Raw genomic sequence first — 23,508 nt, 5'->3', positions numbered from 1 at the left:
TAATCAGGACACATGAAAAAAAAAAAAGTATAGAAGTGTAGAGACAAAGCAGTACTTCACAGAAGTAAGAAGTCATACACATACACAGTTTACATGTTTATTATTGCCAGTGAATTCTTGACTTGCTCTTGCAAATAGCTGTAGGATAGTGACTCAACCAGGGTAAGCATCAGCCAAATCCAACCAAAGGAGGAAAAACAATGCACACATTTTTCATTTTGTTTATGGCACAAGAATGAACACTGCACTCTGACCAAGACGCTTTCAGGAGTATGAAGAATATGTGCTACAAAGGCTTTAAGGGTGCTCCATGAATGACTCTTTCCTTTTGAGCTACATAAAAGATTGTAATGGACTCTTCTGTTTCTAGGGAAACTTTTAAACCCTAAACAGAATTTCAAAAATATTTTGCAAATAGTATGAAATTATTGCTATAAATCTAACTGCAGATGCACAGATTATATTTAAACCATATTTTTAGAACAAAGTAGTAAAAAAAAAAATAAAATCAGTTTTGAAGGGGTAAGCTTTTATCCGAATTAATAGGGCAGTGCATGCAGCTGGTTGACTTATGGCTAATGTGGTACTTTTCAGAGCTTTTAACACACTTTGCTGATTGTTTGCTCAAGGCATATGGTTGGAATGAGCTGGGCAGTGCACACTACAGCTGGCAGACTAGATATCAAAATCTGGCAATAAGCCTTAGAGTTATGTATGACTAGGTATAAAATTTGCCTGAATTTTATGTTATTATTTCTACTGTATCAGCGTAATTTTGAAGCTACTTCAGATTCCACTACAGTAGATGCCATTGCTTCCAATCTTGCAGCAATCAGATGTAGCTGACCCATGTTGTGGAGGAATGGTCTTAAAAGGGCAAAAGCTTTTTTCTAAGGCAAAATGATTACGAAAAGCTTTCATTAAACAATCTCAGTATTTTCAAAATGGGCAAGTATCATTTTCTCTAGTGCACAGACTGGGAAATTGTGACAGGTGCTGTTCCAAATACACATTCATTTTAATCAAGCAAAGAATGGGAAGTTTTTGGCAGCTTGTCCTGTTTTCACTATTACCTCCCATAACCTAAGTCAATGGTTTCAGCCTCAGCTCTGACATTCAGGAAGGTCTAACAAAACTCTCCAGCAGTATCTGAATACAATTTTTGTATTAATTTAATAAATGAAGCATCATTTTTAGACTCTCAGCATAATAAACTCTCATTTGCACTGAGTAGATTCATAAATTCATGCTGTTAAAAACTGTTTTCATCAGAAATGGGCCAGCCTCCCACAGTGTCCATTCATATTCCAGTTCTGAACTGCAGGAGGGTGTTTGCCAGTCACAAGTGTTCAGTTATTATTACAGAGTGTCCTTTATTGCTGCTTGAAAAGCCAGTATAGATACTAAGAGCAACTCTCTCATCTCAGGGTACATACAACTGGATATTTCTGAGTATATATTCACAGTTTTTCAGTGAAGTGCATCACATTTTTATGCCACATGAGCTCAATGTAATGAATTAAGATGAATACTAAGAGAAACAGAGAAGCAGCAAGTTCCCTGCTACAAACCTGCACGACTATGTAAAAGTGCTTTGTAATAAAATGTATCTTGTAATGCAAATGCTTCACTGAACTCAAATAGCATTTCAAGAACAATGGACTTTTTCAAGCAAAATAAACAAAACAGCACGTACCCTTTATTCATCACAAATACTATTCTCTTAAGTTTAGAAAGAAACTGATTTTCCAGAAATTCCTATTTCCAACAGTAGAAGTCTCATAAATTTGTGACATTGACTAATACCTTAAACAACAATGAACAGCTGGGTAATTTTGTGAAAATATATTTCAGTAAAAATAAAAATTAATTCCTTTGAAATCTTCCTTTTTGTTATCCCCACAAGCCTTTCTTCCCGCTCCCTAATCGGTCCTAATGATAATAACATTGAACATGGGGTCAGCATAGATATGCTGTACTTGGGCAAACTGAAAGTAAATAGTAAAGGATTTTTTAAAATTTTTTTTTACATCTCTCAAACTTCAGTTTCCTTAGGAATTCAGAGAGGGAGAAAAATAAGTACGAGGAAAGAAGGTTGCATTTCTTATAGTAGAAGTACTGCCAGTAAGTTGTTGAACCTTTTGAAGATGACCCCATGAATAATGAACAAAATGCGCAAAGGACACTGGTTTACAGGACAAAAAGATCCAAACACAATACAAATGTCAAATATATTGAAGTGAAGTTTGAGGAAGTTCATTTTAGTAGGAGTGAAGCACAATACAACTGGAAAAGATGTATAGTACCATTTCTATATCAGCAAATAATACAATATGCTTATACAAGTTCATGGAGAAGCTCTTTAGAAAGATGGCATGGCATATGTTCTGACACATGTAAGTGAGCATGCCACACCTCTGACTTTACTGCTGTGGCCTTTAGAGCATCTGTACTCTAAGGCTGATTTTTCATTATTTTTAAATTGTATTTTTAAAACTGAATACATTATCCAGCCCTAAGACTTGACAAAACGTACAAATATGTATTTCTTTACCTGCAAGGCCTGATTTACAGACACGCTCAAAGTATATGTAAGCTTCACAAGAGCAAGCTTCACAAGAGCAACTGAAACACTGAATAATATTAAAAGCAGCGATATACAAAATAGACTGAAATATAGTTCAAAGAACATTAAGAGGAAAGTAAGGAATGTTAGAGGCCATCTCACCTACAAAGAAGTGGTGTCATCAGAGGATTACAAAATTTTACTTCCTAAGCAACTCTCAGGTCAATTAGCTACCAGGCCCATTTCAGGTCAATTATCTAGCATTAATATGGACATTAGCAGATGGCTTCTTAGATTCATAAAGAGACTTAGAAATCTACCAGCAGCTTTAGGAAACTGTATCTAAACTATCTCTCTCTAGCCCCGAAACAACTAAATGCCTTTTTCCAGGTTTGCGCAAAAGCTGACAGCCGTCAGTTTGCATATATTTTAGCCTTCCACGTCACTTGGATTTAAAAATAGACACACCTTCTCACAGAGGGCCTGATTTATAGAATCACACAGCTAACTTTCAGAGAACACAGGAAACATGCTGACAATTTCCCATCCCACATTTTATTCATCTAATTAAGCAGGTATTTGAAAATCCTCTCCCTTAAGACCAGAACACTGAACAGTGGCTTTCACCTCTCTTAATCCCCTTCCCCTAGGTTATACCATTTCTCTTTATCCCTGTTCTTTATTTTGCCCATTGATGTTTAATTTTTTGTGCAGAGGGAAGAACTTTAAGAACAGACCCACCTCAGACTATCAGGACCCCTTGAATGAAGGCCCTCTCTGTTCTGGAGGACGAATACTGGCCTGAGCTATGAGCCTAACACAGGAAAGGATCCATATTGACTCTATGTTAGAGGTACTTTCTGCCTGGGCTGAAATTCCAAGCAGAGATGGGTGATCCAAGTTTGTTCTATCAGCAAATAAACTCAATAGATTATCAAAAGTATTAGGCAAGTTACCTCATCTCCACTGCTGTTTTGACTCAGGTTAAAAATGTAACTTTTGTATTGAGAGCTTTTATTCTTTTTTTTTTTTTAATCATACTTGCACCAGATTTAAAAAGCCAATTACTGAATATCCCATTTTTAACAATGTTTTCACAGTAAATTAAGACAATGATTGACAAACATCTAACTAAGCAAATTATCTTAGAACTCAAGTGTTATAATTGGAAGAACTCAGTGGATATTTCAATGGTAATGCAAAACAGAAAAATATTGGCCCAAGAACATAAAAAAACCAAATTCAGACCTCAATTACCAGGCTTTACATGTGATAGCCATGGAATAATCTGACCAACTGGAAATGGAATTTAAAATAATCCAAAATTTGGTCTTAAAGAATGAGCATGTTCACACCACAAAATTCTTAATTACAAACATAAGCCTACTATTGCATTTAAATACACAACTAATGTCAAACCAAACTTTTAGACTAGAACAGGGGAAAAAAACTATCTTCACTGAGTGATCTAGCATCTCCTTTAAAATAAGCATTGTGAAAATGGCAGCTATCTTTCTGGGTTACACACTACCAGAATCCTGGTAAATTGTTTACAGCTGGAGAGTCATATCATCTTTCAGTATCATCTTTCTCTGGGTTCTGCATTCACGAGAGCCCTTGATACCGAGATGAGTGAAAATAGAAATGAGAATGTTCAATTCCACAACAAAAATAGAGACTGAAAGGTTTCATTGTAGGTCTACCATATACTAGCCTTGAAAGTGTCTGCTCTGCTTAGCAGTCCTTAGCTTTGTATCTGTGATTCTATATGGCTTTTGTTGTCTCTCACTTCAGCATGATTTATGTCAGAAGGTTTGGAATAAATTAACTGTTCTACAGTGTACTGCAACCATGATGATCCTAAAGACATGCTGATTTCTTCCCCCCCGCCCCTATATTTATTTCGCTCAACCGAATAACAAAACCTGTATCAAGATGATGTTTTGAGTCCTGAGTGGGGAAAAAAAAAAAGAATTATTTAGAAAGGCAGTAAAACTCCTACTATAAGCCATTGTTTAAATAATATGTTAGGCTATCTATATATACAAACACCAAGACGCACATGCATACACTTAGACTAATATATATATTCCCCTGCAGTTCTGTATTAATCAAATGGAATACTCTGGAGTGGAAATACAGTACTAATAACTCAAAATAGCACTTCTGTTCAAGTTGCCTGTACAAGCTTATTTGAGTTCTAATTGTGTGCTGAAATTCTCTCTTTTAATGCTGAGGTCTATTTGAAGGTTAGCTTTTGGTCCCATGGAGATAAAGAAAAATGTGCCAACATTTGAGAGATTTGATTACCTGTATAAAATTATGCTTGCTCATTTTTCCTAGGCAAGATACTCTTGGGTAAAGTTATATTAAAGAGGGAATAGAAATAGTGTACATCCAAAGAAAATATTTTCCAATTATGCTTCACAAGATGCAGAAAATATTACTTGTGATAGAGGATTATGAATGAGATAATTACTGAGAGCCTAATGTACCTAAAGCTACAATAAAGGAGAGAGAAAAACATTAATAAGTGGTTATTGACTGTTCTTCCTGCTCTTTGTAATAAAAGGCCAGAACAGTACCAAGGACAAACCTTTCCACAGTTTTGCTGTAATACATTATATACAAGAATACCTTTCCTACTTACATGGCCTATCATTAATCCCTATAAATGAAACCATATCAGCTTTTATTTAACACCCAAACACTTAATGCCTCTCAAAACAAGCTTAATAACAATTTTTTCATATTAAGAGCCAATTGAAAATAATAGAGATTTAGAAATACATAGGATAAATGATTTAATTTCACACATTCCTAATGAGCAAGCTGCGCTTCCGAAAGAATCCTGACTAATGTTAGGTTGGTAAGACACAGGATGACAAAGGACTCCGACTTTTAGAAATTAAGGTATGTCTCATTATCACTTTTTGATTCTCAAATGAAATAAATAATTATTTCTGAGAAGCCCTGGCAAAGAATATTTGAGCTTCCATACACAGTATTTCAATACAGGTGTGATCAATAGGGAAGATTATAAAAAAAGGATTTAAAGTAGCTGCAGCTCTTTTCCTGCTGCAGAGCAGAACTTGGTATGCCATGCAAAATTACCTTTGGTGCATTCTTTTTTTCCAATTTTGGCTCACAATACTGCTGCATTAAGTGTGAAGGTACAGTCACTACAGAAAAGGTTAACAGCATTTCTAAAAGAATGACAAAGAACATGAACATTACAAGGGTCAATCTACATGGAGAGGAAGCTGTGTGAGTGCTGTGGTTTTCTTATGCTCCCACGCTTACTTCATTCCAGAAAGAGCAACAGTTTCACTAATGAAACACATGCCCTACCAATTATTGTGGTCCCCTCTTCTTAACAGGAATCCTTTTAACATACTCTTAGATACCCATACCAACCTGTGCATATACGCAACACACGCACACCAGTTTTCATCTCAGTATAGTCATCGCTTTTTCTTTCATCTCCCTGCCTCCACCAGACACTGCATAAACTGTATATAAGGCTTTATGTTAAGTACATTAAGACAGACTTAATGCCTAGTGACTTCACTAAGCAAATTTGGAATGAATTTGACCTATTGGATCTGAAGCAATTCAAAGTATCTAGAAGACTGGACCCCTCAAAATTATTTTTATCAACTAAAAGCAGTACTGCAAAGCATAGAGCTTCACAAAGCAGAAATTCAGGCTCTGTAACAGAACATATCACGGGGCACAATAAGGACAAGCGACTTACAAATCAAGTGGCTGAGAAAAGAATAAATTAAGGATTAACTATTACTGGCTTATTGGTCTCCCTGAGAATTCTCAAACAAATGATCCTGAGAGATTTCTTTTGACAGTGTCTCATGGGGACAATGAAACACATGAGTGCCTGAAGACTATATCATGGTTATTACAGCAGGAAGGTCACCAAGAAAAGACTCCTGAGGTTGGCTACTTTGTCCTACACCAGCCTAGATCCTCCTGTGCTATGGAGGTTCTCAAAGCTAAATACAAAGCGGACTATCAGATGAGTCAGTATTTGTATTCTTCCAGGCTGACAACCTGCCTTCCTAAAGTGACATCAGACCTTTCCCCTCACAAAGAAACTGCCCTTGGAAACTGAGCCTTAAGACAAAACAGAGCCATGTTTGCCTGTTTTAAAGTGAGGGAAGTATCTGTTATGTTTTCCAGTCTTTCTACAATTTGCAGAATTCATAAATGTATTCCTGATTCTGCATAGGAGATGCCAGTTGGAATAGATACTGACTCAGAAATACTATGTTTTTTTTCACTTTACAAGTATGAAGCATGTACATCTCATAACACATTCAAAGCACTGCAATGAACCTATTGTCTCAGAGCGGGCCTCCAGCCTGACTAGTAGAGCAAAATTTTGCTCTACTATCCATCAGACTTTGTCCCATAGAGGACTGTCTATTACAGTATTTGTGCAGAATGCATTTGATTTAGATAGAAACATTTACTCACAAAAAGTTCCCTTAAAATCCAAATATTTATTTACGCAAATATACTGCTCAATTCCTAGCATTCCTTTGCTTATCAGTAATTTGCAGTAACTAGCAGGTGGTCTTCTGAAGTGACAGAATTTAGATCATTACAAAACGATTACTTAATGGGATGATCAGTGCAGTTGCCTTCTACATAGAACGAGAAGCCTAATTCTGCCTAACAAGTTAGAGTGTTTGGCATTTTCTTTCTTTATTTTTGAGGTACGATAACTCCACCATGTCAGTAAGCCTTATGTTCAATATATTTAAGTGTACATATATTCGTTATTATATCACATTTAAGTTATTAATAAATTGCACAGGACACATCTCTTACAGAATGTCCCACGCCCTTGAAAAGTAATCACTTGCTTTCTTACATTTCCCCATAATATTCGGTCTTTACACCTTGCAATACCATTACTGGCTAATGGGAGACTGCACTGTGTACAGAAATTAACAGAGAATCAGAAAGCTTGTCCCCTGGCAATGCCATGGACTTGAGACGTAATTGTGGACATTGAAAACTACCTCTCTGCCCACACCATCTTTCTGCGTTTGTATTTTCTTCTTTAGTTACAGTCTGCATATCCTATTTAGACAGTAACAGCTTTGAGGCAGGAATTGTCTCCTACTCAACAAAACAGATCAAAATTTTAGCAAAGGTTTCCTAATATAAATGACAATGTTAACAGCTTTCACATTTACTGTTACTTGGTGTACCATTCCTCATTTGCGGTAGTTCAGTTTATAAAAATGCCCTCCATGTATGCTTTGAGGTTATGTACAATGTTTCCAAAATTTGCACAAGACAGAGGTCCACGCTGAGATTCCCTTAGAGAAACCATGGCTTAAATCTCATTTGGTCTGTAAATCTTTTCGTGCCAAGTAAAGTCCTGGTATATGCTTTAAATGATTTAAGTAACTTCTGTTTATTCAGATGAAAACTCAATAAAAAGTAAAAATCCTTGTACATATAGATCAGTGCCTGCTCTCAGTTAATCAAATATTCTAACAAGTATGTGGGATATCCAACAAAACAATTAAGTTCCATTCATTAGCAGAAATAAACTAACAAATTTGAAATATTGTGTTGGCATTAAGTCTTGTTTCAGATGATTTTGCATGCAGGACGAAACACAAACATGTTGCCTCTGGACATTGTATTTTCTTGTCTGTATGACAAGACAACAATAGGAATTGCAAATTGTGCCAGTGGTCTACATTAAATGCTTTAGATTGCATAATAATTAGAGAACAGGGCGCCTGCAAAACAGATAATTCAAAAAAAAAAAAAAAAAAAGAGTGAAAAGGGAATAGCAAGTGTGTCAGTAATAATATTTAGAAAACTTATTCTGTAAAACTATGGTAGATTTTTACTAAGCTATTTGAGTTGAGTAATATCAGATTCTGAGCCTTTTGCATCATGCTTTAACATACAGGATCATGTTGCATCAATTATGTGGCAAATTATCCCAAATTAATTAAAAAATAAGGTTTTTTTTTCCATTCACTTTAATATCCTGATTTCTTAGCTTGGGTGTATAACATGTCGTAGCTCTTAATGATGCTTGCAGCTTGATGACCTCAGAAAATAATGTGATAGAAGAGCTATGGTTTGGTTCAATTCCTCTGTCCTCTGTGTACTTCGTGTCTGGATGCCCACCACCAGTTCTGCATATACTAAAATTCACCTTTTCTCACTTGGTAACAATACCCCTATTGTATGTAAGCAGTTCTCTCTCAGCAAGGGCAAAGAAAATTGGATAATAAGGTTTCTGGATTTCAACCAGCAGATGACTAGGGCACTCTGAACTGCTAAGAAATATCTTTTGCTGGTTCTACCTACAACTGGGCTCCTTGCCTCCAGTGATCCTCTGTGAGTCAGTCTTTTATCTCACTATGTTCCCCCTCATTGAGGCAATCTAACAGCAACGCGCAGCACATCAGGTTGAAATACAAACCCTCAGCTTTACTTTTATTCACCAGGGGCTGGGTGCATAAGAGTTATTGAGCTCAGACCCTGAAACAAGAAAAGGGATTTCTTATGTTGCTCCTAATGATTCCTCTGGTTAATTCAGCAACGGCATTGATACTCTCCAGGGAGAGCTACACTTACTTTTTCTTAGCTGCTGGCATGACTGCTGTAAAATAAAGGCTTTGAAAGAAATTATGGAAGGGGAATCTTTACACTAATAGAGAGTCCTCAGGAAAGCTATATATTACTCTATATCACTACAGGTGTTCCTCAGGGATCACCAAGAGGCTACTCAGATACATAAATATTTGTTTAAATATTTTTAGGAAAATTATCTACATTTATTTTCAATGCCACATGCCCCACCCTTTGCTTTCAAATAATAGTTACTTTTAAACACTACCTAAAATACTTATTGCAGCAAATGATTTCTGTAATGAAGCCAACTGATCCACATCCAGATTAAAAAGCACAGCATCAACATCCCTGGATTTGTCCAAAAAAACCCACCAGAAAACAAGCAAAAGACCCTCAATGAAGTTCTTGGTCTGTTACACAACACAGTATTATGCCTTCCTTTTTCTTCTTTCACTTTACTAGAATATGAAAAAAACCAACTTTTAAAACAGAACTTTCAAGAAACAAAATTTATGCAAACTCTTTCCCATCATTTTCACATGCAAACTACTTTTGCTTGGAATTCCTGTGAATGTGTATTTATTACATCCTAAAACTACAGAGCTGTCCACCAGCTAAAAAGCCAACCTTTCTCAGATGTAATTCAGTTCATGAGGTATCACCTATTTCAGCTCCAAAACTCTTACTGGAAGCCTGCAGACACTAAAGGAATTAGTCCCAAAGCATTTCTCATTTTAATGCAGAATTATTTTTAAGGTTTTCATTACATGAATCGTTGGCAAATTGAGGAACATCACATCAGGACCTGAAAACAATACACACACCCTTTCACTTCACTGGTTGAAAGGCAACATGTTCCTGTCACTTTTGGGAAGTCACTACTATCTGATAGCTTTTCATTGGCCTATGGGAAAGATGTTTGTCAAGTTCAGGAAGGACAAACTTTTAGCAAAAACCACCATCACAATTGGCACTAATTGGTGGTTAAATTGACAACTGGAACTGAAGCATCCTGACAGCACCAGAGGTGGGCCCTACAGGTAGAAACTGAAAACCATTTACTAAAGCAATGTTGGAAAGACTAAACGATCATAGGGCATCTGCAGAATATCATGTGGAAGGCTCTACTTAATTTTTCATACTGTCACTTTGGCATTTTGCATGCATACTTGGAAAACATTTCAATTCATTGAGAGAAAGATAAAGTGTTTAGATCAATATATTGAACAAAGTACACAAGCTTCTAATTCTTCACAAACAAAAAAAAATTCTCAATGTTAGCTACCTTTTTCAGGAGATTATAAACCTTTGTGGCTTTACAAAAATATGACAAGGAAATTTAAGTGAATAATGTTAAAGTAACACCAGAGGATCCAAATGCCTAAGCACACACAGTGTAATTGTACCCACCATATATACTATTCTTTAAGGGGAAAAACAAAACAACCCCAAAAAACCCAAACAAAAACCCCAGCCCAACTCTTTGAAGCTATCTACACTTATTGTCTATGAAATCTAAAATTTAAGATGCAAATCACATCACAGAGGTGTTCCCACTTTATTAAAGAAAACACAGACGGCTCAGAAGGTGCCTGGTCTTTTGCAGGCTGACCCTTTGCTATGCAGGATTCTTGACATTATAATGCATTTCTTTAAGTGCTTGCCACATTAGTGGCCCATACTGGTATGTGTCACTTTTTTTACGCTGTTGCTTTAATAGTGTGAGGCAGAAATAGATGAAATGCCTCTTTGAAGTTATTACCAGTCCATTTGTAATGACACACAAGTGTTTTAAGTTGTGACTCTACTTAAATTGTGCTTACATTATGCCCCCAGACTGGAGATGAGGGAACATGAAAGTGTTCAGCCTTACTCAGTGATACTCCCAGAAATATACAGAAATGAGATGTTAGAGTCTGAAGATATATCTTGTTTCTTAACTCAGAAATCAGTAAAATGATTTTTACACTCTTATAAAACGTAGACACTGTTGGCTTACTTCAGTCAAACCATCTTTGTTTAAATTTATACGTTCCAAGAAGAAATTTCTTGGACCTTGTACTTAGTTAAAAGGAAAAAAATTAAATCTGCAGACTTAGGAATATTTGTTTAAAACCCACTACTTTTATCAGGCATCTATAAAATCTTACATACTATATATATTGTCTTTGTAGCAATATTTAATTAAGAAGAGTTTTTCTCAGGGCTACTTATATTCCTGCTTACTAAGTTGATTTAGACCACGTAAACTGGAGCATTCTCTGAAGTAGAGAGTCATCTCTTCTCCTTCAGAAGCACACAAAAGGCAGGGGGGAATTAGTATTTTCTATAAAGAATACAGCAGAAGAATAAATGATACATTTCAGCTTCTGGGAGTTTATTAAACATAAGTAGGAAAATTAGTGTATAATTATTGTTGCAAAACAACAACAAAATTCTAGGGCTCAGAAAGCAATGTTGAATTTGCAACATTTCAGATATTGAATATTTTATGGCATGCATTTAAATCATAGATAGCAAAACATACAAGTGTATATTAGAAGGAAAAGAGGACAATCTATATAATATGGTGCTCTGATTTCTGTTTTTCTAACTGTGAAAACTTTAACAATGCATTAATATAGGACCATGTCATACCCTACGAAACCTGTGCTAGGGCTATACTACACCTATATTTCACAATGACTTCTTCCATTCAGGGAAACAGCATGTAATTCATCCCTAAAGTAATGGGAGCCTTGGTTATATACATTTCTGGTTTGCATCACTTGAGTACAACAGTATTTTCAGGCAGCCATTATAATCACAAGCTCAATGCAGGAATAAAAAGGAAAACATATGGAAAGAACTTGTTTAATTAAAACCTTGTTTACTTTGCATATATGTATCACTTGTACTTCAACAGAACTATTTATAATTTTAAACAAGTACGATTTTACCATTTCCTCGTTAAGAGATAAAATGTATGTTGGCAATGAAATCAAAGATTGCATAAAGCATGTATAATGTAGAACATACAGCTTGAAGCTATTTATAAGTGCTCTCTGCATTTCCAGGTTCGGTTTTTACAGTAGCACGGCCTGAAGCACTTAACTGTGGAAACATGATGCCTCTCTACTGCTCCTCCTACAGGAAAATTATTTCTCCTCTAAAGGCCTGAACCTAAGCCTCATACATCAAGGGAGAAATCTCCATTGCTCTAAAAAGCAAAAGTTGCCTAGCTCCTGCATCCTATAAGCTATAAAAAAGAAAAAAAAAATCTGCATTTAAGAGAGTGCAAGGACACATACCAGGTAAGTCAGAAGCAAGGAAGAAAAACACGACGGTCACAGATAAAAAATGTCTACCTGAGACTCCGCTGCGCTAAAGAGTTGACCTGGCCACGTTCTTTCTGAGCCTCTGTAACTCACCCTGGTTTGTCTCCTCCCCTGTCCAGGCTTTTCAGAGCAACTTCTCAAGAGCCAGCACAGCTCTTCTACCGACCGTGTGCCACAGGCGTGGCACAGCAGCTGTGCACGTGACAGAGGTGCTGGTCTGCCCGGCCCAGCTCATTTTACAAATCTCTCATCACAGACACTGTGTGCAAAATATGCAATATATTATTACCTTGGGACCGGAAACAGGTAAATTCAAAAAATTCTGAAGAAGGTTCTGGAGAAACCAGGGAGTACTGTCAGAGGAGTGATACCACAGAAACAGCAGTGATCTGATGGACCATTACTGGGTTTTTGTGTCTGGATCTAACTGCTGATTCATTTAGTGGAAACAAGCAAATGAACAAAAACACCCTCAAAATCCCAACTTTTGTCACCTTTATTCCCTCTTTTGTCCTCTCTATGCATTGTACTTAGAAACGACAACTTAACAACAAGTTAACCCATTAACTATCCCAGGGTTTTGCTTAAAAACATCTATTAAACCAGGTCCTATCCCAATTAAAACATCACAAATAACACATTCCATAAAACAGGAGCTATAATTATATACCCCAAACCTACTTTCCTAATGCTTTTTAACTTTATTATCTATTTCATTGTGAATTCAGTGGCTGTCTCCTGTGAAAGAACAGTGGCATTTGCTACACCACAGATTTCACAGCACATCTGCCATGGTGCTGTAAATGCATGCAGAGGAGACTGAGAAAATGCAGCAGTGTATATCAAGTAAAAGTTCTATCTAACTAATCAAGTCCACAGGGACAGCATGCAGTGTCACAAGACATATCACTCTACACTTGAATGAGGTTGTCAGCCACTGGGAGGCCTGCAAACTGCTGACAGCAATATGCAGTATATGGAGTCTTCTAAAGTAGACACAGTAGCTTGTAAAGTATGTACCTCTTTCTATGGATGAAGAAGGAAAAAAAAAAAAAAAGAAATGAAGTATGAAAGGGCATTTGTAAATCTATCTTTCTGTATTGAAGTATGTCACACGAACATGAAAAAGGTTACTTTGTAGGTTTCTCAAAACGCATATATACATTTCTACATGTACAGATCAAAACAATATGGAATTTATTACAATACTATGTTTCAAAATAAATGCAATGGTAATACAGGCAAAAAAGAAAAACTAGGATGTTTGCAGCATTTTATAGAATAATCTCGTAAATTCAGAAATCACCCTAAGAGATAAGTATTCATACGTTTTACAGATGCGTGAACTCAAGTAGAGCTGCTTATTTTGTTTGAGCTCGATCCTACTGAATATGACATTAAAAGTGCATATTGTTCAAACTTATTGTAAGAAGTTCAAGAATGAAAGCAAAAGATTTTCTCCTGTCCTTTACTTGAGTCATTGAAGAAAACTACCACACTTTAGTGGTAGTCACATTAAATCCTCCTATTAGTCTCACCCCAGATTCTTTCATTTATTAGAGCAAATACATTGGGAATGCATTTATTAATATATATTCATGCAGAACAGCAATGAATAAGTACCTTTGAAGAGTGTGCAGTTGTATTGCAACACTTAAAATTCTGAAGAAGGGTCTTTATGCCAAGAAGCTGTTTCTCCTGGAAAAACTGAGCAGCCTAATAAAAGATGTTACGTATCTCTGTAAATCCTGTCTTGCTAAACTTTCTCTGTACTTCAAGAATCTTTGGTATGAGACGTTTTAAACTAACCGAATGAATGCATAGACTCTATATTCAGGCTTTTATTTAGAAAGTGATTTGTATTCTGTTTATGTTTATTATAATTAATCCAATTTTCAGTTTTATTTTGCTGATATATATTTCAATTCCATTATAATCAAATGCTGCTACTCAGTGCCTTTCCACCCACTATCATGAAAACCATTATTTAAGTATCTATATTATTCTGAGCAGTTCCTAAGAGCTGAATTTTCAGTAGGCTTTAAAGGTACATTTGAGAACATACACCAAATTCTGCTTGTGTGTATATTATTCCTGTTTGTGCAAAACCTTATTTTTGTATTTACTATCTAGAGCACGTAATTACATGTTTGTAAAAATCATACATGACTATGAAAAGTACCATGTACACTCTACAATACAGTAGAAAGACGAAAACTGCAACCAAAACCTATGTAATTAGATTTGCTTCAAGAATGTTCCCTTTGAAGCAATTAACTATCAAATAATATATTTGTTTGGAGATTACACTAATACTTTGAACATGTAAAAAGCATATACAAGCAACATTGCCTCTATAATGGCACAAAAGCATATTTATGTCCACAAAATGCAGCAAATAAGCAGCATACATGTTTCGTATCATTCTCTCCACAATATTAAGCCTCTCTGCATTAATTCACTATATCATATGTTACAGAGTGCCCTTCATTCAAAGTCTGGTGAAAAGAAGAAAAAAAAAAAAGAAAATCAAGGTAAGTCATAGGGCAGAAAAATAGTTGATAAAGAAAGTCATAGAACAAAGGAGATACCCCAAGTGGGCAAATCCTTTGGCAGGCAACAAAATTGAAAGGTTGGAAGAAGAGTGTAAGTAGAAAAGAGATGAGGAGGAACTAGGTAAGTGCAAATCTACTGTGAGTTCTGAAAAGGAGGTTATTTTTAAATTGCAATGGATAAGAAACCAGCGAGGGTGACAGAGGACAAACCATAGCCCAACTTCATGGAGAACGAGAGCATTTTGCTTGTGACATTCTGAATACCTTTAAGTTTTGGGAAGAAGGATTGCCAAGAACTATAATTGAGGGAGTTGCTACTTTATAGTCAGGAAGGATTAAGAGCAGCTCTGAAAGGTGTGGAGTACCTCTGTTCCCACTGACTACAGCAGAGTTTGAAAGCACCCGTATTACTCGTAAACCTTAGGAAAGAAAAATAGGTCAGAAATACAGATGATTTTTCTAGAGAGAGTAAAAAAATACAGACAAGAATTACAAGAATATTTTAAGCCATTTTCATGAGTAAACCAAGGATTTCTCCCTATGGGAGCAAATTTCACTTTTTGCTCATTTCCATCTATATCATGCAGTGTTTTAATTATGCAGCAGTCTCAACAAATAGATTGTCACAGCATTTTAGAGTAGCTAATTCTATTCAAAATGCCAGCAGAAGATGGGATAATGTCTTTATTGGCTTGGCTTAGTTTAACTTACCCACTTCTATTCACTAATGACTCGAACAATTCAGGATATTATATCCACCAAAAAAACCTAATATTGTAGAAATATTAAGACTTGGATACACCCTGAAAATCAAAGTACTATGAAGTACAAACTTGGGATTCTCCCCAGCTACTCAAAAGCAACTCAAAATAATTTTAAAAGCTTGACAAAAATATTCTAAAAAGAATGGGTTGGATAAAATATTTTAAGATCCAAAATTAAGCATACCGCTATCTCTCTGAAATTGAGTTATGTTACTAACCACAGAAAAACAAATGAGAACAGATATATAATACCTGATATAAATGTAAATTAACATAGCACTCAAAAGTCACTGGATACAAAGCTCATTACACCTTCTGACCCTAAGTTTTGACCAGAAAGTAGCTACACTTGGGAAAATTTAGGAATACACGTGATCTGTGTTCTCTTCAATAATAGATATAGCTATTGACAGCACCTGTATTATACTATATGCTATTAATTTACCTAGAGAATTTCCAAAATTATTATGAGATTAACTGATATCCATAATTTCTGTTCTCTAGATTTTTTTACCCAATTTCAGTAGCCAGGTAATATGACAATAATATACCTGGTTATTCAAAGGCAACTGAACTTTAGTAATAAACAATCAGGGTATTTATAACTGCTCGCTATAGGCCAAACAAGCATTTGGGAACAGATAATTCTTTGCTAAGAATAATTCTAAAGAGAATTCATTCCTGATGAATGCAGATGACCCATGACCTCTTTTTAGAGAAAGTGCAAGGCTGATTCACTGACTGGGGGTAATACACTGAGCTACAGAATAAGCTAATACATGGCAACAATCAAAGGTTTAAGGCAACAGGCAAGCTAGGACACATAGAAAAACATTATCATTTTCTTTGTGTTATCTTTCTAACTTTGAAAGTAAATTACAAAATCTGTGGCAATAATGTTATTTCATATATATGCATACCAGGACCTCCCTATAAACTAGTACCTTGTAATTGGCTGTATATACCACACTTGCCTTTTTATTTTTAAAAATTCTCAGAGCATAAATAACTTCTGTGTAATCAGGCTGGAGATAGAAAATGACCTATAGGTGTAACAACCTTTTTGAATGAATGAATAGCAACGTATTTGGAATGAATAGGAACATATTACAAAAAGCTGCTTTAGTGAAAATCTTTAGCTCACAGAGGTGAAGAGTGGTGACTAACGATATTAAAGAAAGGATGTGTACATGCCTGTGTATTTTTGTCAAATGGAATATGTATAATTTTGTTGTAAATAGCAGGTTAGCTAACCAGAAAACCATATCCTTAGAATGAGGTACATTTAAAGCACAAATGTATGGATATTAGAGAAGAATTTCAGAATAACAGAGCACCTCAACTTTGAATTTCTTCAAGGGTCCACATGACTGAAGACCTTCACATGCTATACATTTACATACTCAGAGGAAAAAAAACAAATCTTGCCTTACCCGGCCAACTAGTATTGGTTCAGGTCCAGAAAATTCTTCTAATACAAACATTTGATTCCAAACCCAGCCTCTCTTGGAACGATTCAAAACTCTTTGTTCTTCAGTTAGTCTTTTTAGTCCTGTATTGGATCCACTTGGTAGTACTTGAGGTTGATTCATTGGAGTCATATAAATGGAAGGAAGGACAGTAATCCATAATATTATTAATGGAGTCCACGTATCCATAAGCATTTCCGTTAGTCTTTCTGGCATTGTACCACAAGCTACGCAAATCACCACAGAAATGAAATTATTATTTTGCTTTCCTCCAGACTGTAGCAATCCAATTCATCATGCAGTACAGAACATTTACTTACAGCTCCTCCATGTGTTTACAGCACAGTCAATGTAAAAATAGCTTAGATTATAAAAACATGATCCATTGAGTTTTCCAGTCATTAAAGATTCCTGGTGGGGGGAAAAAAAAAAGGTCAAATCAGTGACTAAAGAGCTTAGGAAAGCATTCTGAAAGATCGTATTTACTTTTACATCATAAACAAGCCATATTAGGTTTTAAATTTGTAGTACATAATACTAGTGCATATTAAATGGGTTAAAAAATTAAATGACGTGATTCTGTGAATTCCTTCATTGCCTGAAATAGTGAGAGAAGACCCAGATAAATGATTACACACACTCAGGAAAACATTTTCCTTGAAGTTTGTCTTAGAGTCTGAAGAAGCTCCTGGCCTTCTTGCTAGCCTGTACATTTTATGTAGCCAACTATGAACACTTAGCATGTCAAATAATAGAAGTCAAACAAAATAATGTTCTTGCATACAGAATTACTCTCCTTCACAAAAAAAAAAAAACCAAAAACCAATACTTCTCATAGGTGTACAAAGCTCCACCAGTACATTCTCATTTTAGTAATCATCTAGCTGCAGCAGCACACAGCTCAGCAAAACTTTCACAGCCCAGCAGAGGAACAGGACTGGTAAGTCCCCTGTGAAATCCATGATCCCCAAACCAGACCACTACCAGAACCTAAGCAGCTCATTTGTGCACATCTGCACTACAGGACTCTCAGTGTCTTCCCCTCACTTTCAGAGAAAACACACAGTCAGATTTTATTTCAGAGATATTTTCCTTGATGGACACTTGGGAGCATTTTGTCTTTCTTTCCCCACCCACCCTTTCATGTATTAGAAGGCCACATCAGGTTTCATCTCAGTGTAAATATTCCTTGAAACGGACAAGCAAGTTAACATAGTAGGGCTTGCTAATGCCACAGTAATGGGCAAAACCTGAAATGAAGCCATGGAAAGATTGATGGGACATGGCTCAAGGAGAAGGGCTGCATTACAGCTATTCTACTGAGGCTGAGTTATGTAAAAAGATTCCTGATACGTTTTCTTTGACTGATTCATATCCAAACATCTCATGAGAATCCACTATATACAAGATAGGTAGAAATGTCTACTCTTAAGCTTACGTTGTGTCTTAGACTGGTTTTTTGCCACTTTAAAATGAGTTCCTAGTGTTGTATGTCTATGAAAATCTTGGCGGGTTGGGTTTTGGTTTGTTGGGGGGGGGGGGGGGGGCTGTGTTGTTTTTTTTTTTCCTTAGGTTCACACACACTCACGGAAGAAAATATCTGAAAACATGAACAACACCAGTAAAAGTCAGCTGTTATCTTAAAAGCAAACAATGTAAAAAGTAATTTTTTTTAAACTTCAGTAACTGCCAAAGCAACTGTGAAATCTGTTGCATGAAAATCTGGAACTGTGAGAAACTTGTCTTGTTAAAAGGGGAGAAGAGCTGTTATCAAACTAAAACTCAATATCTCAAGTAGCATGGAAGAATGGTAAGCTAATAGCACAGTGCTTTGATCATGCATCAAGAATGAGGTGAATATCCATTACAGAAGTAACTGTGTGGCTTAGAAACATCATTTAGGCCTCATTGCTGACTGAGATGGAAAGAAAGAAATTAGAGAATACACTATGCTCTTGCAATGAAATTTGGGGAAAAATGTGAGGGAAGCAAGAGAGGCCTTCAATCTCTTGGCATTCTCTCAATCCGAGAGAAGGGAAAAGAATGAGAAGCAAACAGCCTAACTGCTTGATGGGAAGGGTCTGTCAAGTCACCCTCTGAAAACCCTCTTCGGTCTAGGGAATTAAATGGAGGTTACTGGTTCTGCTTTCTGGCGTACGTTAAAAAGAGAGATTTCCTGGGGCATGTTTGGTAATGGAAGGTATCAAAAGAGAGAAACAGCCAAACTTTTAATGAAAGCCGTTAAGTTTGTTTGTACAGGATCCTTGCACATATGTGAGCGGACTTGTGAGTGCATGTGTCTGCCGGGGGACAGATTTTTCCGATTTCTTCAGTGGAGCAAGAATTGAAACATAGGAGAAATAGAACCACTGTATAACAGAGTAATAGTAATATCTTCAAACAATATCCAGGATTAAATTCAAAACTGGGGGCATTAACTGAAAACCCAATTTGAGAGTCCTTTTCTGTAGCTGAGTTTTCAGTTTTTATATACAAAGTGATTTTTGACACAGAAATAGAAGCCCACCACAAACAGAATAGCACATTATACCTTTGTCCAAGAAAGCCTTAAAAAAGAACCCAACTGGGCCATGACTGACTTTCTAACTCGTCCAATACAAATTGGTATAGTTCTTTTTACTCACAGGACCAAATAATAATAAAGTAAAGCACTTGTTTTCATATTCAAGAAGCTTTTTGAAAACAATTCCTAATTAATCTACACAGGCTGCCTTCTGAAAGAGATTAAATAAATGAGATAAAACAATACAATGCTCACAGAAACATTCTTGTTTGAAGAAAGAACAGGATATTTGTTTTTCAGACTACCACTCTGAATCCTTGGCAAGCATTAAGTTCATTTCAGTGCATCCCGCCTCAGTTCCTCCCCCAGACTTCCTGCCTGTTACTCTTCACTTACCCCAATCAAATTTAGGTCCTATCCACTAGCAGTAATGCATAAGATTCACTGTGACTGGACTGTCCTCACAGTAGCTCCCTATTCAGCAATACCTTAAGGCAAACGAGTCAAAAGCACACCGAAAAATATTAGTAATGCACATACCATGTCATTAAACCTAACTCAATGAAATAACCCCGTGAAGAGTACAGTTACACAAGCTTGATGAACACAAAACTGAGAGATTCTCAAGTACCGACAGGAAAGTTAGGCAAGCGTTCAGCAGTGCAGGGTAAAGAAAAAAATCTGATGGGGCTTTTGCACATATCGGTGTATTGCAGGGCAACATGATACGTGTATAACAGTAGAGCTGGATAAATTTCTCTACAGTTCAACCTAGACTGCTGGAGCCTTCTGAGATTTATTTGAGAAACAGACTCTCATTCGGGATTCACTGCTCAATCAGCGAATTGTGGCATTTACTTTGTGCAATGCATGGAGATTGTACTGTCCCTGAATTTCTTTACCAAATTTGGAAATGAATTTTCATCTCCATTCCTGGAAGAACACCATGTATGTGGTTGGGAGCTGATGGAAGGCATTATTAAATACTTGGCATTGCAATTTTCATATTGGCTAATATGAAAATCAGGAAATGTCTTGTAGTTAAATTATAATCCTCTAGATTAGATGTGTGAGATAAACTGATATGTCTACTGAATCAGACTACTATAACAATATTAAAAAGCCACATCTGGGAGATCTGGCAATCAGGGAAGACTAGCAGGTGAGGCACAGTAGCATTTTCCTTTCTTATGTTATGCCAGGGTCTAAAGAAGCAGTGAGTATGGAATGACAGCAAAATTATTCCAGTGAAGCCAGAACTACCTTTTGCTAAGCAACCAGAAGAGAGGACAAGCACACAGCCCTTAAAGAGTGTATTTCCACCCTCATAAAAATTTTGTTGCTGTTGATAAAAGCATAATTTTTGCTTTGAATTTCCACGTATTCAAATGGCCCTGGGCTGTTTTCTTTAACAAAACTTCACTGTTGTTCTAAAGTGGTTTCTCTGTATAGTGTATGATATATACAACTAGAGACACAACTCTAATCCAGCAAAGCTGTTTACAAAACAGCTTTGGTTCTTTATTCACCCCTGAGAGGGGAAGTGATATTTAAAATATAAAGAGTTTCTTTAAAGTAGCAAATAGAGGAAAGAAAATGTGACAGTATGTCAGGTAGCAAAGATTCAGATAACTGTCTTATGCTTCAAAAACATAAGACTGTATTCATAAATTTGGTTGTCCATGCAAAACCTATAGAGAAATACAGATAAAGTTGAGTGGTTTATTTTCCATGTACTATACGTGTTGATATAGTTTTAGAAAAATATTATTCTATTAACAGGAACATGCATCTTGAAGCACTACTTGTACAACTCTACACCACAGAGTGCATACATTTTATACAACACAAAAAGTGATTACAATGAGGTAGAAGTTTATAACCTAACACTAGAACATAACTAGCTTACCAACTTCAGAAATTAATGTAATATACATTGGAACCTCTTTTGGAACTAAAATCTATTTAGGTTACTTGTATGAGTTAATTGCCTGCATAAAGTTAGAACCAGGTATGACAGTAGGTAGTTATAGTAGATATATTAACTGATGACAGTTCACATTTTGTATATGAGTGGTGGAAAGCTTTATGATGACTAGCATCTCTGATGTAACTAACTTCGCTACAATTATTTTAGCATCATCTTGTAGCTTTAAAAGGTGAACACTGGAATGCAGTAGATTTGTTAAAAAGATTAATAAAGTTAATAGAAGCAGTTTAATATATAAACTTCTTATTGAAAAAGAGGCAAAGATCATAAAAAGCTTTTAAAAAAAATCAATTTATTTTTAGGTTTCAAACGACGGAATATCTATCTGCTCAAGTAAACCACTGTATTACAATGCTAGCGCATTGATTTACACCATGATCTTAGTTTAAAAGTTTTTAGAGCCACTCCATTGTTTCTTCACATAACAGACAGGAAGAGTTAAGAATTGCAAAAAAGTTTTTTCTTTATTTCATTCTGCATTTACCTTATCATTCGTAGTGATGATATGCAACAGTTAAGCCCTTTGACCTCACTATTTCATTAGGGTGGACTTTATTAATTCCTAAGCTGTTATTAAGGTAAAAAAAACCTTGAAGTACTAGTTTATTTAAATAAGTTACACTAGAGATGCCAGACAAAAGTGGGTGATCATTGCTTAAAGCAGGGTTTTTTTGGTAGAATTTTCAGGATCTTTTATATTTTATACATTAAATGACCCCTTCAGCATGCATTCAGAAGACTGATATCAAACTGCCACAACATGAGGAGGTAGACAATACATAAAGGCAATGGAGTTCTAGTAAAAATGTTTTAGATATCTTTATGCATAACCTCTACCTTTGATGCTAATTCAATATAAGCAAATCCACATTACAATACAAGCAGCCTCAAATAATTGATGAGAGGCGTTCGTTTACTGATCACCTAGAGAGTTCCAACTAGCACTGTGCGACAGCAGGCAGATAGTCTGTGCATTTTGCATGCCTCCTTTGGAACCTCAAAATTCCATCTGACCCATGTGGGCTTTCATGTCCAGAAGAATGATTTTAATTTAATTTCTGCCAGAAATAAGGATCCTTATTCCTGCAGAACAGAGCTGTGGGTAATAGTTTTAAGATAGGTTAGGAGAATAAAATAGGAAGGTTAACCAGGTGTCCTTGACAAAAATTTACATTTTGTGACTTCCTTTATCTGAATTTCATTAAGCAACAATGAGTTTCTCTTTACACTATCACAGGTTTCCTGCAGCTCATGATCCAGTATTGTATTTCACCTGTCAATAGGTCTGCAAACATGGGATCCATTTTGACAGCCTGTACACAGGTATAGGTATTTCATACCTTTTAGTGTTTCCTTTCTTAACCTCCAAGCAAATTCCTTGTTATTGTCCAAATTACTATTTTTTTAACCTCTGACCATTTCTCTCCTTCCTGCTTTTTTGTCCCCACAGTAGCTGGAGTATCTTCTTGGGGATTTTTTGGCTTCACACTGTTCTTCCTGTTCCTAAAGCTCTTTAGGTTTCCTTTTACTACTGCAGGTACTGGCTACATTACCATTTATGCTTCCTAACCCCATTTCTCAAGGATTCAGACAGGGTCAATAGCAGCAACATGATGCAAAGCCTTCCCACCGTGGGAAGCACAATTATCTTTCCTTCATTGATCCTCTTTTGGCAGCACAATAGAGCCTTAAG

The 23,508-nt window shown here is 36.1% G+C and overlaps 1 protein-coding gene across 4 annotated transcripts in view; it reads right to left on the bottom strand.

Annotated features, from left to right (window-relative positions):
- Positions 1–23,508, bottom strand: part of CDH8 (cadherin 8) — a 402,754-nt gene that overhangs the window by 119,684 nt on the left and 259,562 nt on the right. For 3 of the 4 annotated variants that reach the window (XM_087739090.1, XM_087739089.1, XM_009465735.2), the window contains 2 exons: positions 17,622–17,712; positions 17,266–17,528 (listed from right to left, as the gene is read on the bottom strand). In XM_087739090.1, coding sequence (XP_087595216.1) covers positions 17,266–17,528; positions 17,622–17,703 — 345 coding nt within the window. In that variant the 5' untranslated portion in view covers positions 17,704–17,712. Of the gene's footprint in view, positions 1–2,728; positions 2,760–17,265; positions 17,529–17,621; positions 17,713–23,508 lie in introns of those variants that run through there. The other variant, XM_087739091.1, reaches the window with a different exon arrangement.

Source organism: Nipponia nippon, unplaced genomic scaffold (assembly GCF_047370975.1).
Source record: "Nipponia nippon isolate SJK-2023a ecotype South Korea unplaced genomic scaffold, ASM4737097v1 scaffold_7, whole genome shotgun sequence".
Taxonomy (NCBI): Eukaryota; Metazoa; Chordata; class Aves; order Pelecaniformes; family Threskiornithidae; genus Nipponia; species Nipponia nippon.
The sequence above is the reverse complement of the archived record's forward strand: the minus strand, read 5'-3'. Positions and strand labels throughout refer to the sequence as shown.